The sequence below is a fragment of the Gouania willdenowi genome, chromosome 3 (genome assembly GCF_900634775.1).
Source record: "Gouania willdenowi chromosome 3, fGouWil2.1, whole genome shotgun sequence".
Lineage (NCBI taxonomy): Eukaryota > Metazoa > Chordata > Actinopteri > Blenniiformes > Gobiesocidae > Gouania > Gouania willdenowi.
Window position 1 is genome coordinate 32,446,663 of NC_041046.1, and position 14,428 is coordinate 32,461,090.

Consider the following 14,428-nt stretch of genomic DNA (forward strand, 5'->3'; position numbering starts at 1 on the left):
GATTCAAAATCAAATTTGCCAAACGTAAATTCAATACAATACAATACATTGCATTTCAAAGTGAAATAATTTACCACAGGCTGCATTCTAAATGTGATCCTAACCCACTTATCGCTCCGAGCTGGGTTTTCTCTCTCAAACGACCACACACTACATCAACACCTCTTCCTGTAACTCACTATTGGGGTAAATCTTTCATGCCTCATAACATGTGCTCAACGTCATTTAAACAAAAAAGGAATAAAGGTTTTTTTTTTTTTTTTTTTTTTGTTACATCAGTTATTATAAAACATTTCTGCAAAAAGACTCAAATGGCATGTGCACAGCCCTTTAACAGCAATTAACTGCCAATCACAAGTATTTGCTGATTAAACCCCAAATAAATGATCACTAATTGGTTTAAGGGGTAAGAAAACATCTGAGTCAGAGAACACGTAACAACATAATTATCTACAATACATAAGATATGGACTTTGTTTAAAGGTTTCACCCTCCTTTGATGAATTCTACTATTCTTTACAGAAATGAGAAACTATTCTCTACGCTTTACATGAAAGGACAAACCTTTGTTAGTGGCTCATCCTAACCAAGGACCTTTGTCTTATTACGTGGGTTAGAGCATTTACATTATCCTTTGTGATAATGTCGCAGAAAGAGCTCCTTGTTATATGTATGTAGTATATACTACTCAGACAAAAGAAAACTATTGTATTGACTTGAGTTTTATCTCAAATGCAGCTCAATGTTTGCATTATGGGTTACTGCTGACAAACAGGCACTATATAAAAAACTGTGACCATAAATGAACTATGACATGCACAAGAAACCCTAATTCTTGGCCATGAAATAAATATAACGTTTACACAAAAGTCGCAACCTGGGTCTCGATATTCTGTTTACAATGCCTCTCATTCCTTGCAATGCCAGGCTTTTCTGAATGTCACTGGCCACGGTTGACATATGACATTTTTCAATTCTGAATTAATTATCAGAACCAGAATTAATTATTCTGTAATGATCAATTAATTATTGACCATATAAATTGTTTAAATAAATATATATTTTCCTGCTTCACTTAAAATTTACAAGTAAGAAGAACAGTTTTTAATGTAACTTCTCCTTCCAAATTAATTTCCACTTTCACTGTCACCTCTTATGTCACTTGAATGTGTAAAAACTGTTATTGTGTTGTCAAAAGGTTTCTGTCATGATGTCACCTTCTACCCCGATAATTGGCTGTCTCTCATCCTTTTTAGGTAGCATCTGCTGTGTAAGGTGTCTGTGTGACAGTTCAGTTGTGTATGATGAGTGTCTGATCTTGGGTGTATAGTGTGTTTTTGTGTAAAAGGTTTTTTTGGCTTTCATGAGGAGAAAACTTAGACGATATTGAAAGGTGTCGCAAATGCGCTCTGGAAACACTTTTTCCGCAAATGTACGTCACAGAACGTGACCTGTGGTCACATGACCACTTCTCTCCGAGAAAACATGGCGCGGTACGCGTGAACAGAAGAGGATACCGGGACATTTCTTAGCGTTATACCTAAAAACTATTGCTGCCACATTAAACATGAAACAACAAATGAATGCAGAGTGTTATAAGGAGGTTTGGTCTTCCTGCAGCGAAGTCTTGCGGGATGAGTTCTCACGGAAGTTAAGAAGCTCCTCCCCAAAACAACCTTCAATGGAAACACGTTCAAAGCACCATTATACTTTGTCGACATTTAGAAATATCGCTTTTATTTTGTGATGGAAACACAGCTAGTATCTACGCTGCCCGGAGTCGGTTTGTCTTCGTCATAACCTTGGGTGCAGTCAGTCATTCTATTGGTCGGCCCTCTGTTATAGGTAAACAGTGAGAGCTGATACAGTAATAGTTAGTCCATCGCCTGTTGTTCTTCCTCCAGTCTGTACAGATCGAACGTGAGTCCGCTTGGAAAGCCCACCTCAAGTCGCCCTTTTCAAATCTCAGCTGAACTTTACTGTTCATCAAATTAAAACCTGACTCAAAATCCGTAACCTTTTTTTTTTTTTTTTTTTTTTTTTTTTTTTTTTTTTTTTTTTTTTTTTTTTTTTTACCTTGTCTGCACATGCTTTCGAAGGTTAACACTACAAGAAGTGCAATCTTTTGACAGCAATGCATATTTTATTATTGCAATTAAATAAATTTATTTATTTCATTGCATAATTGTGACCGTCACCAGCCCTCCCTAGGGAAGGGTAAGAAATACTTTATTAAAGGGAGGATGTAAAAAAGAGAGGGCAGTGTTACACCAAGGTGAGGGGTTGGAGGGGGGTGGGGAAGTTAGCAGGGAAGAGGGATACAAGATAGGATATGGAATGGGTGAGGAATAGTTTTAAGTGATGCGATGTGAAATTGTGGTTGTGTATATTGTGTTTATTGTTGTGTTGTCAAGCCAGTTTGGTGACCAGTGTGTGGTTTAGGAATAATGGTGGTGGCTGTGAACAGAGGAAGAGGTGAGTGGAAATTCCATAAAACAGGTATTTGGGAACAACGTGTCTAAGGTTGAGCCCAGTATGAGTGTTATCCCACAGCCCAAGGCCAGTGCATCCATGACAAATGTATTTCCAAGTACCGCCACTGCAAAACCCAAGAGCCGCCCCCGGGCCCGAAGAAGCAGTCAGGCCAGCAGCAAGAGCAGGCAGCCTAAGGGCCCCCGGCGACCACCCCACGGCCAAGCAGTCCCCCGAACGCCCCCAAGATCCCAAGCCGAGAGGCAGCCATCGCCCCCCCATACACACCCGAGAAAGCCCCAAGGAGCCAAGGACCCAGCGCACCACGCCACCGATCCCATCCCCAACCCCCAGACCCCCCACCCCATCGACCCCCCCACCCCCCCACCCCACCCCCGCGCCTAACCCCCCGAGGGGAGGGCCCAGAGAACTCCCTGCCCGAGGCCCCAGCGGAGGAGCCGAAGCCCACACCCAGCAGACGACCAGAACCGCGCCGAACAGGCAGCCAGTGGGCACCCGCCGGCGAGCCCAGAGCCAGCAGGGGCCCGACCCCAGGCCAGAAGGACCCGGAACGGATGCAGCACCAGGAGCAGCCCGCCCAGGGAGGACGACCACACCCCAAGCCGCATAAGGCACCAGGGGGCCGCTGGGAGTCTCCCCGCCGGCCCCCAGGCACCCCAACCTAGCCCCCCACGGCGCCCCAGATCACCCTTCACTGATGCCGCCCGCGCCACGAGCTTCAGTTCTTTTTTTTTTTTTTTTAAAGCCAGGGCCCCCTCCAAGGGCCAAGCCAGACCGCCCCGCCGGGATGTGGCCCCCTATTCCGGCCCCCGACACCCTACCTCACGGGGCACTGCCCAAGCAGGGGCCGCACCAGTAGGTACGCAAGGGCGCGGCACGCGCCACCCGCCCCGAAAGACCCCCGCCAGGACCGGCCCGGCCAGCAGGCCAAGCACCCCGGGCCCCAGGAGCACCCCCCGGGACCAGGACCCCCCAAGGGCAAGCCCCCGGGCCAAGCCCCCCGGGACGCATCCCCCACCCCCGCCCGGGACCCGGCCACGGCCCAGCAGGACCGCACAGCCCCGGACAGCCCACGGCCAGCAGCCCAGGGCCCGCCGCCCCCCGGACAGCGCCAGCCACGGAGCAGCGCCCCCCGCCGGCCCGCGAGCAACCGGCGATCCCCACCGCGGGGACGGAGGCACCCCAACGGCACACATCAAGTGCGGGACAGCAGCCCCCAGCCAAAGATGCCCCGGACCCACCCACCAGTCCGCAAACGGCAGGACAGACCCACCAGGCGGCCGACAGCAACCTCCACCACCGGAACAGCTAGCGCCGCCCCCCAGTAAACAGCATCACCCCGAGGCGCCAAGCAACCCCGCCCCAACCCCGGCGAGGACACCAGCACCCCCCCAGCACACCCACCCCCCAAACCGGCGAGGCAGGCCGCCCCGGGCCCGCACACCGCGGGGCCCGCCCCCAAGGCCACCAGGAGACAAAGCAAGCACCAAGCCACACCCAAAATCCGTAACCTGACTCAAACACAGTCTTTTTCATTTTGCTCTTTTTGCACTTTCTGCACCTAATTAAATTGTGTAGTTGACATTTTATATATGTATAGTTATATTTATATTGTTTTTAATAGATGTGGCTTGTATAACATATATTGTTTGTATATCTGGAGCTGTAACGAAAATAATTTCTCCCTGGCATTATTGATTCTGATTCTGATTAACCATCTTCTCTGTGTCTGACTGAGTAATGGCATTTGATTCCAACACTTCCTGTTTGGCCTGGTTGTGACAGTTTCATATGACTTGCAGCCAAAAGGGAAAGAACGTACTGTATGTGCGTTATCAAACAATATTTGTCTGTTGTCTAGATGCAACAACCACAGCTTCAAACACAAACCCTACAAGTACTTGTTTTTTAAAATTTGATACAAATTGTTAGGGCTGTCACTTTAACGTGTTAATTGCGATTAATTAATTACAGGGAAAAAAAACGCCGTTAATTGCTTTTTTCTCCACTCCAAAACAGAGCGGAACCTTTCTCATCTTGAGAGTTCCCGGCATAACCAAAACACTGACGCACAGACTATTATACAAGAAGGAAGAGTGCCGAGCTTCTCGGCTTCGTTTACGTTAATTCTGGCTTATAAAAACACTGGATGAAAAACGAAAGCCCAGTTGTGTGCAAAGTGCAAGAAAGAGTTTGTGGATCACTGGAGCTTTTGCAGCCCCCCTCAATGCTAAACATGTAGCAGCTAGCACAGACAGCTAGCGCAGACACTCAGACAGTGCTAACTGCAACATGCTGCGAGCATGCCGTGTCTTCAATCCACACTGGACAAGATAACAGGGTTCAGAGCCAAAATGAATAAGTCCATGACTGACAAATGAACAAACTCACTGGATAAATATTATCTGAAGGAGAGAAAAAGCAACAAGTTTGGTGTTTTTCTTACTTTATAGTACTACATACGGACCTGATGTTTAATTTCATTTGTATTTTCTATTATTTGGAGATTGACAAATGTACGCATCAATATTCCCTTTGTATCCACCTATATCTGTTCAAGTCTGTTAAAAACAATACATTACTTTATACAGCCACTTTTTTATATATCAATATTTTCATCTGCCACAATAATGTAATTTAAATGAATGAAAATACCGCATTTTTTAGCATTTTTAGGTGAGATTAAAAAACAGATTCATTAGATTAATTACCTACAGAGCATAATTAATTAATCACACTATTTTTTAAATATGTTGACAGCACTACAAATTGTATCTGATGTATAATGCAATCATGTCAGAAATGGTTCCCTGGTATTTACTGAAGTCCCTGATCTCAGATCTATTTTCGAGTTTCCTGCTTGAAACGTGGCTGGTAAACATTGGCCCTATATTTAAGTCAATAACACCTGATCACACCAGTTGGGTTAGTTTTACCAATGTACAGAACAAGGTCAAGAGATACATTTTAATCTAAAGTTGCTGATGTTAATTTGATCAGGATCTTAAAGAAAAGTAACATGTGCTATCCCAGTGATTTTAATCTATTAAAGACAATATTTGGGGTTTTAGACACCAAACCAAAGACACAATCAGTGAGTGTCAATGCAGCCGATCACAGACTCTTAGTTATAGCACAAATGTATGTCTTCTGACATCCCACAGATGGTGTGAATTAGTCAGGCAAGGAGGTGCCAGCACAAAGTCAAGAAAAATGACCTGGCCTTCAGCCTGCCACTTGGGAGAACCAAAGCAACAGACACGTGAATGTGCTGCTGCTGCAGTGCAACGACCCAAAGGTAGCCAGAGCAGCTGTTACAGAGGCTACTGAGGAGAAAGTGCTCCCATAAACTGCTCTAATCTCATCAACCTGACAGATAAACGGCATCGAAAGGAGACGCAGCAGCACAAACGTGTATAAAAGCAGACTGGGGGATAGGAAAAGCTACATCGATTTTGGCAAAGAGCAAAAAGTTGTAAATACTGAGAGAAAAAAAATAAAAACAGATCAAATGGGTTTTTAAATGTGTAATGATAGATTTATTCTATTCGTGGCCTAAAAAAGATTTAGCATTTCCGACTGTTTTTCAATAACTTGGCACTTACTGTTAAAATAAAAGATGAGAGAAATAATTTATTTGGTGAAGAATTAGAGGAGAATAGTCACTGTTTTTAGAGAACTCAAAATCTAGTCTGGAAATCAGCTAAGCACCACAACAAAACTCAAGACTTTTACAAATCTCGGTCAACCTGCATGAAGGACGAAAAGGTCTCACCTGATTGATGTGCTTCAGTTTGTCAATTATCTGATTTATTACGGGATCAGCGCCCTTCACTTTGACTTCAGGGTTGGTGCTCTGAGCTTTGATCCCGTTGCCGACCACACGGAGAGTGTAACTGCAGACAAAGATGCACAGACACGTCTTTTGGTTAGTGTAATGCACACACACAGAGACAAACTCAAAACTGTTATTTCCCTCTATTGGATCTAACATTTTTACTGAAAGGCCATGGCATACACAGAGGCTGTAGACATTTTTAATTATCTGTCATTTCTAAATAATTCTCATTTCTAAATTGTTTCCTATGCATTCACAGACCAGTAAAGGTGCTTGTCAGTGGCCAATACTTTCACAGGCCTGATCCTTTCCTTTTAACGTATGCGCGTAGACTACGTCACTTCCTTCACTTGCAATCTTTACACCAGAGCTCCTGGGATGTGATATTTGAATGTAAACCGACCATACAATGCTTGTTAAATATTTAAATAGTACACGTGTAAATATGTGACTTTTGTGGTGTTTTTGATTGTTAATCTTTTTTTTAAGACAAAAAGATGGCATTTGTTTAATATTTAAATAGTACACATGTAAATATGTGACCAATTTGTGGTGTTTTTTTTTATTTTAGAAAATAAACTAATTCCAAGTTTTTCCCTCAATATTGCGATTGCGATTTAATATGCAATTATTTTTTCAAGGGCCTCTTGTCATGTACTGTATTTTTCAATGAACACAAGCAATAAATCGATCTGTTTCATAATAAACAATTTTAATTTTTAAATAAATGTAAAATATAAATTTTAAAGCACAGATTACAACAATAAAGCAAACAAATCTGTGGTTTTGCCTCTTCAACTTATCTAACTGACTTCACGTTTCATGACACATGTAAACATGTGGACTGCACTTCTTAAACACTCTCTGAACTTAACAGGACAGTACAAGACAGGACAAAAAAAAAAAAAGATAAAAAAAATATTGCAGCCTTTACGATTAGACAGTCGCGTTTCATGATATCGCGATAACATCGCAAATGCAATTAATTGTTCAGCCCTAGTGTAGACGTGTTTCGCTCATGCGTTGAAAGGAACCAAAAAGATCAGGCCAGTGAAAGAATTAGGCACCGACAGTGCTCATGTTGATACCTTCCACTATGAATAATGGGAATTTTCTTCTCTTCCACTTCATGTATTTGACAATTAGGGTGCAAGCGGCAGAAATAAAGGCACACAAAGAGAATCTGCTACTTACAGTGGCAGCAAACATCTATTAGTTAGGGTTATTAACTCATTATGTAAAGCTTTAAACATGCATTTCAGAGATTACAAATAAAAAGTGCTTACTTAAATACTAAAAAAAACCATAAGAGTAATTTTAGTTGTGATATTTCACCATATAAATCTTCAACTGTTACTGTACATGTTTACACTGATTATTAGATTACTCTTTATTTATAGAATAGATGCTAATAAAATGTTCAAAACCCCAGTTTTGGCATTCAGCTGAAGAAAAATATATTTTTTGCACCAAACAGTTGATAATGTTATTCCAATTTAAGAAATAGAAACTACAAAAACTATAAAGTACACTAAAGAGGTGGGGTGCTTCATTTGTAAACATATAATAGACATCATATCCTATAGTTAAAGTGTAAAGCAAACACAAGGAATCAATGAGATGAGCAAGAAAGGGCAGCAAACCACAAAGTATATAATTTTCTAAAATATTACATTAAGATCAATGCTCATTCACATAGCAAGGCAATCACAAACAACAGTATTACTTCCTGTAAAGCGTCTTTGAGTTTTCTTTGAAAAGCGACTTATGATTATTTATATTATAATTATTATTATTACACTGTAGGCTATGTTACAGCAGCACTGAAGCACTTACTCTTGTTTGAAAAGATGTTCATTGTTGTTAGAACTTAAGAATAAAATTGTTTTCCTCAAGAACTCCCTCGTTACTTTCACTACAGTGTGTCATTGGTAATGTCAAGTGATTGAATGTAATACTCTCACGTTTTATTCTGTCGCACTGAATTTTTAAAATGAACAGATGACGGTAAACTCACAGTATGAACAACAATTAGGGATGTTCTGATGTCGGAACATCCCTAATTGTCGAGTATCACACGCTATACCGAAGAGTGCGCTCATAAAAGTATAACGTGCAGATACCACTGACATAATTCTTGGTTGTAAAAGAAGAATGTCGGCTGTGTTGGAATACTTTAAGGCAGACAAATTGGCCTTTCATACAGTTATGTAAACATAAATGCATAAAATGTCTGTAAAAACACAGAATGAATGAAACAAAAATACAAAAATTTTACAAAACGACTCCAGAAACACATGCAATTATAGCTGCTGTGCAGAAACGGTCTGGGCCAGGCAATTTTAGGGAAAATCAGGCAATTCTGAGTAAATAATAAATGCACTTGATTTATGTAGTGCTTTGACGACAAAGTAGTTCCAAAGCACTGAATTTTCAACAGTTGAGGCTTGAACTCACAATTTCAAGCCTCTGCAGTACATATGTTTAAAACTGTCCCGCTTATTATAGGAATTCAACAGCTGCAAATATTAGTCAATAAATCAATAAGTCAAACATAATTAATCCACACAAAAAAAATCATGGAGTTCACCACACTGCCACATATCAGGTGAAACGGGAACATTGTATTTATTTAAAGGGTACGTGCAGTGAAAATGTATACAACAAAAAACGTGTTTAATGTATTACCAATTAACAAAATATGTGCCTGAAGGTAGACAATTATTCCAAAAAGTCCTTTTAACATGTTTTTTTATAATAAAACTCAGTAAGTGATGATCAGATATACCTCACAACAATGTAAGCTCACTGTATCTAGTTCAAGCAGCATTATATAATTTTAAACATTAATATTTGAACTTGAATCAAAAGTTAACAGACAATTGAATGTCAAAATAAAGGTGGCCCGTGGCAACATGCACACATTAAATTTAACCATCAGGCAACAGATTGGAGGGGAAACCAGCATTAATAAGTAAAGTTGGGACATGTGGGATCTGATTTATTTAAAAGGAGCAAGAGTAATAAAAATATGGATGTCTGAGTCCTGAGGACGTCCTTTTTAAGGTCATTTCTATGGGCTGAGGTTTGTGTAGTTGGTATTGAATTTCAAAGTAACAACTTGAAATTGAATTCACTGTTAATACATTACAAAAAAATCAATCACATTCACTACACGCAATTTAATTTCACTACGCGGAGATACACTTCCGGTCCGCGAGGTTGAGCAATCAATCACTGATTCATGGAACTTCTGTTTACGTCTACAAAAACTCCTTTACAGCCGTTGGGGGTGTGACCATAGATAGCATACGATAAAGGCATTTATTAACTATATTACAGTATATAGCCCTGAAAAAACCTAAGACTAGTAAATTTGCATGGAAGTTATGTTTAGACTTTGCTAATAGACAGGTTCCAAATTGCAATTTGTGCATACGCCGTTTAGTTCTGTCATCTGGACAGAACTAAACGAATCACATACACCCAGAGTCCCCTCTTTGAAAAAAGCTAAAGAAAGAAGAGGATTAAGGATTTTTAAGTTATAAATACAACACCATTCAAACAAGGTAAATGTCCGACGCAATGTAAGTCACTGTTCCGCTTGTGTCGTGTTGAGTTTGTGCGTAATTTTTGCATTTATTTCCGTGTTGTGTTACAGTAGAATGTAATGCTTAGGCATTGGAGGCGTTTCCGTTCAACACATGTTTTCAAGTGAACTAGACGATAAAGCGGGAAAATGTGAAAATATTGTCTGTAATTCATCAGATAAGTTCTACGTGGTCCAACTTACTGCTTCACATGCTTGAATCAGAGCTACACAGTGTGAATGTGAGCTAATGATGGTAAACAACTACAGTATAACTCGTGTCTATTACACACATAGTGTGAAGTTTTGTGTCCAGACACGTAATTATACATTTATACTTTAAATAGCCTTTGCATACATCATACTTACAGTTAAAAAGCAGTCAGCTTTGTTCACTAAATTCCTAGAAACCATCAATCCATAATCATACAGTTTGTCTTTGGGTTTCACTCTCAAAGTTGTACATGTTGTACAAATGTTTAGGAGGAACTAAATGTGTAACCTTGCCTGCAAGATGGATTCTCCTGGTGTTCACAAACACCAGAATCCATCTTGTGCTGTTCCTGCCTTTTGAAACCAAACCTAACCGATTAGAACCAATCATGAGGCAGTGTTGTGGTTTAGGGCGGGATATCCGGTGTCACGGTAGTTTACCTTGTGCTGAGATCGATTATGAGCATGCACACTACCGGAAAATGTATTTATGCTACTGCCGCTTAGCTTTTTTCTACTTCCGCCGTGCTGAGATTAAAAATGTAATTTCAAAGCTAAGGTTCAAAGCTAATGCTATTTGACGAGTGCTGAATGGCTCCTTTTCTTGGGAAAAAGTGTACAACTGCTCAACATACAATGTATTATAATGTATTCTATGCAGTTTTTTATTAATACATGTATTGAGTTTGTATTTAAATTTTTTTTTTTTATAATTTATTCAATGCAGTTTTTTTATTATTACTTGTATTCTGTTTGGATAAAATTAAAGCACATGTTGGAAAAAACATGATTATAATGTACATTGCAGTAAATAACAGTTAACCTAATGTAACTTTATTTTTAAACAATCAGTATAATCCAGCACAGGTACATCTCAGTTCGTAGCAGTCACGTACTGAGATTTTAAGAGAATCTCAGCATGGATGGAAACTCAGACCGTGACACCGGGTGTGACGAAGGCAGAAAGCGTCGAAGCGAAACTGGTGCATGCGCAGTTGCGGGGAGAGGAACTAGCTGGGCTACCGCGATTAGCATAGCTCCAAATCGAAATAGAAAAATGTCAACATAGGAGGATAGTTAACTCGCATGCTCGTGTTGCGAAAAACAACAAAAGTCACTCAACAACATAATGACCGCAGCATTACTATCCCAAAAAAAAGTTTTCATCAGCGGAGCCTTGTTGTTGTTGTAGCAGCGTCTCTGCGACGCATGGCGATGACGACGACATCATCATTTGTTACCATGTGATTGGCTAAAACAAATCATGGTGGACAGGCGCTTCGCCCAGTCAGCTTCAAGCATTCTGTTCATGTAGAATTACTATTGCAACAACACATCATCAGTAGGGTAAAACTAACCTGTCTGTTCAAGAAAAAATTCACCAGACACAGACCCAGATCGATGTGAAGAACTCGTGTTAGAGGGAGGGGCTACACATCAATCTGGCTCTTGCCAGGTTATTAAACGTGTGCCTTTATTATCTTTTTTTTTCATTTCAGATGTCATTGATTCACTGAAGCAGAAGATGAATGCTGTAGCTTCCAGTGGGAGAAATGCTCTCGCACCTGTGTGATACACAATGGATCAAAGTTTACGATCAGCCTGTTGTTCCTTTAAACAAATGACTTCATCATCTGCCTTGCTTCAGTTAATTTGTGGCCAACATTGTTGAATTGATGATCACTTAGAGTTGACACTACACAGATATACTGTATGTATGAATGAAGTGCTTGAAGTAGAGAACGTCACATCTTTACGTAGGCCAAGCATTGTTTTGGGTTGCATATGTCAGTGTGCTAAGAAGAGGGATGCTGGATCTGTGGTGGACACAGAGCTGGAGAAGACTCCATCCATCCTGGAGAACACACAGCACCCACTGCACTGGACCATGATCAGAGGAACATGTTCAGTCCCTAAAAACTACAACTGATAAATGTGTGACAGGTCAGGGGGAAATGATCACATTCACTGCACCATATTATCTTACTGCTGTATGTAACCTTATATACTGGGTTACAACACTGTCACAGCTGGTTTATTATGCTATCCTGAATTTTTGCATATACTGAATGTAGCTGCTCAGATTTAATATTTACAAATTCCTATACAATTTCAGTTTTAAATATGTGTTCACTATGATGCAGCTCTTTTGATCCGTCAGCGTGAAATTACACCGGTACAGTAACAGTGCTCAGGCTGCTGAGGCGTAACAAACGTGTTCGTCTTTCCTTCTCATCTTGTCAAAGTTCGATTACGTTTTTGAAGAAAATCCTTTAATGCAGGAACCTGTCCATAGTCTAATGTCGGCAACATAACCCACGGTGGTTCTCAGTGGTCAGAGAACAGCAGCAAATGGAGTTAAAAGGATTAAAAAGCCATAACTTCCTATGTACAAAAGCACTCTCATAACAAGCAAGCGTGTTTGTAGCAAATAACCCCTGACGTCTATTAGCAGTCTACACATAACTTCCATGCAAATGTACTTGTCTGAAGTTTTTCAGAGCTTTATTTATTATTTTGTGTTGAACATACTTTGCCAGTTACAACACTTTACATTTACAACAACAGATAAAACACAGTAACAAAGAACAAAAAGAAGGAGAACTAAGAAAAAACAACAAGAAAACATTTAGTGATTTTCAGGTTTAAAATGTTTACAGAATGAATGGTACAGTTTAACAGCTTTTTTGTTTTTCATACATTTTATGGTATTGAAAAATGGCTGCATCTCGTTTTCAAAATGACGTCCGTTTGGTTTTGTGCCCAATTTGTTTTATGTATATGGGATTTTGCCAGCATGATTAAAGTCTGTATCAGGACGGAAAAGGACTTTTGGAGTTATAGTATTTTCAAAATAAAAACTGATGTCACTCTCCAGGAGGCCGACCACAGGACCTGTTTTGTTATGAATACGTTTCTGTATATGAGACCAGAGGTTTTTGCTGTGGCTGCAGTGATAGAACATTTAAATAATGGTTTCTGTGTACATATGGCAGAAGTCACATTTGTAATCAATATTAAGTTTGAATCTTTCTAATGTTTTTTTGGCTGGGTTTATGTTATGTAAGATTGTGAAAGCAGCTTCTTTAACTTTATTGTAGATACAGAGCCTCTCACCAACCTGTTCCAGTTTATTCCTCTGTGTGATGAATTCCAGTGTGAAGTAGCTGTTGGTCTTTTAACAGGTTGGATGAGGTTCCTGATGTATTTATTGGTACATGTTTTTTCCTTAATATCGATTTCTCCAACGTATAATTGGTTCTTGTTTTACTATCCTTTTATGATGCTACTCCTGTTGTTTTAATTTCTCCTCTGTTCTGTGCAGCACTTTGTGATTTTATCTGCAAAAAGCGCTTTATAAATAAATTACTTACGACTTCATTTTCTGTGTTTAGATAACTGAGAGTTTTTAAAGAGTTGTTACAGACTTTGTTATATTCAATTTGCGAGATTGGAAGATCATATATTGCAGTGAATTCATGATATGGAAATATATGCCCCTGTGAATTGATAAGTTGACTGATACAATCTCTCCCACTGTCAAAACCAGGTTTTGAGAAATAGTGATTTATTGCGATGTTTGACATTTGGATTGTTCCAAATGTAGCAGCCGGTTGGTGAGAAGCTGCGTTTGTAGATCAGCCTCAAGGAGAGCTACGCCTGTTTTATGATTTACTTGCAACAATTTAAAATTCAAGCACATTTTTTTTTATATCTCTGATTTTCCTGTTATCATCACAAGCACTTTTCTGAGAACCGTGTCTTTTGCGTTTGCATCTAAATCAACAGATCAAGTGAAACCCGAGTGTGAAAGTCAAGGTCCCTTTGGCCAGATGTTGTGAATGCCTGCGGCTGGAGGCTGATATGTGGGGACTCGCATATGCATGAATCGTGATCACTGGAGCTGTGATCCATCTGCCTGCAGCTTTGTTTAATCCCCAAATATACCTGTGATTGCTATTGTGTTGTCTATAGATTGTTAAAGTTCCTGCATTAAAAAAGAAGGAATAAAATCCAAATTAAAAAGCCTCTCTGTTCAATTTCACCTCATCCTGAACTTTGTGTCTATTATTTCCCTATGTCTTTACAGTGGGACTGATAGCATATTGAGAAGATTACATCAAAGCCATCTGTGCCCAGATTTCATAAATTAAAAAAAAAAAAAAAATGCTGCTCGGAACATATTTAAAATTACAGAACTATCACTAAAATTAATTGATTAAAAAAAGCTTTTCCATGGCAATACAAATACATAAACATGCTTACATTCAGTGAAACAGCATCTCGCTGGGATT

The 14,428-nt window shown here is 40.0% G+C and overlaps 1 protein-coding gene across 1 annotated transcript in view; it reads right to left on the reverse strand.

The window, feature by feature from the left end:
* gpc5a (glypican 5a) overlaps nt 1–14,428 on the reverse strand; it is a 200,628-nt gene that overhangs the window by 109,722 nt on the left and 76,478 nt on the right. The window contains exon 7 of the mRNA XM_028476307.1: nt 6,269–6,389. Within this exon, the coding sequence (XP_028332108.1) occupies nt 6,269–6,389 (121 nt within the window). The remainder of the gene's footprint in view (nt 1–6,268; nt 6,390–14,428) is intronic.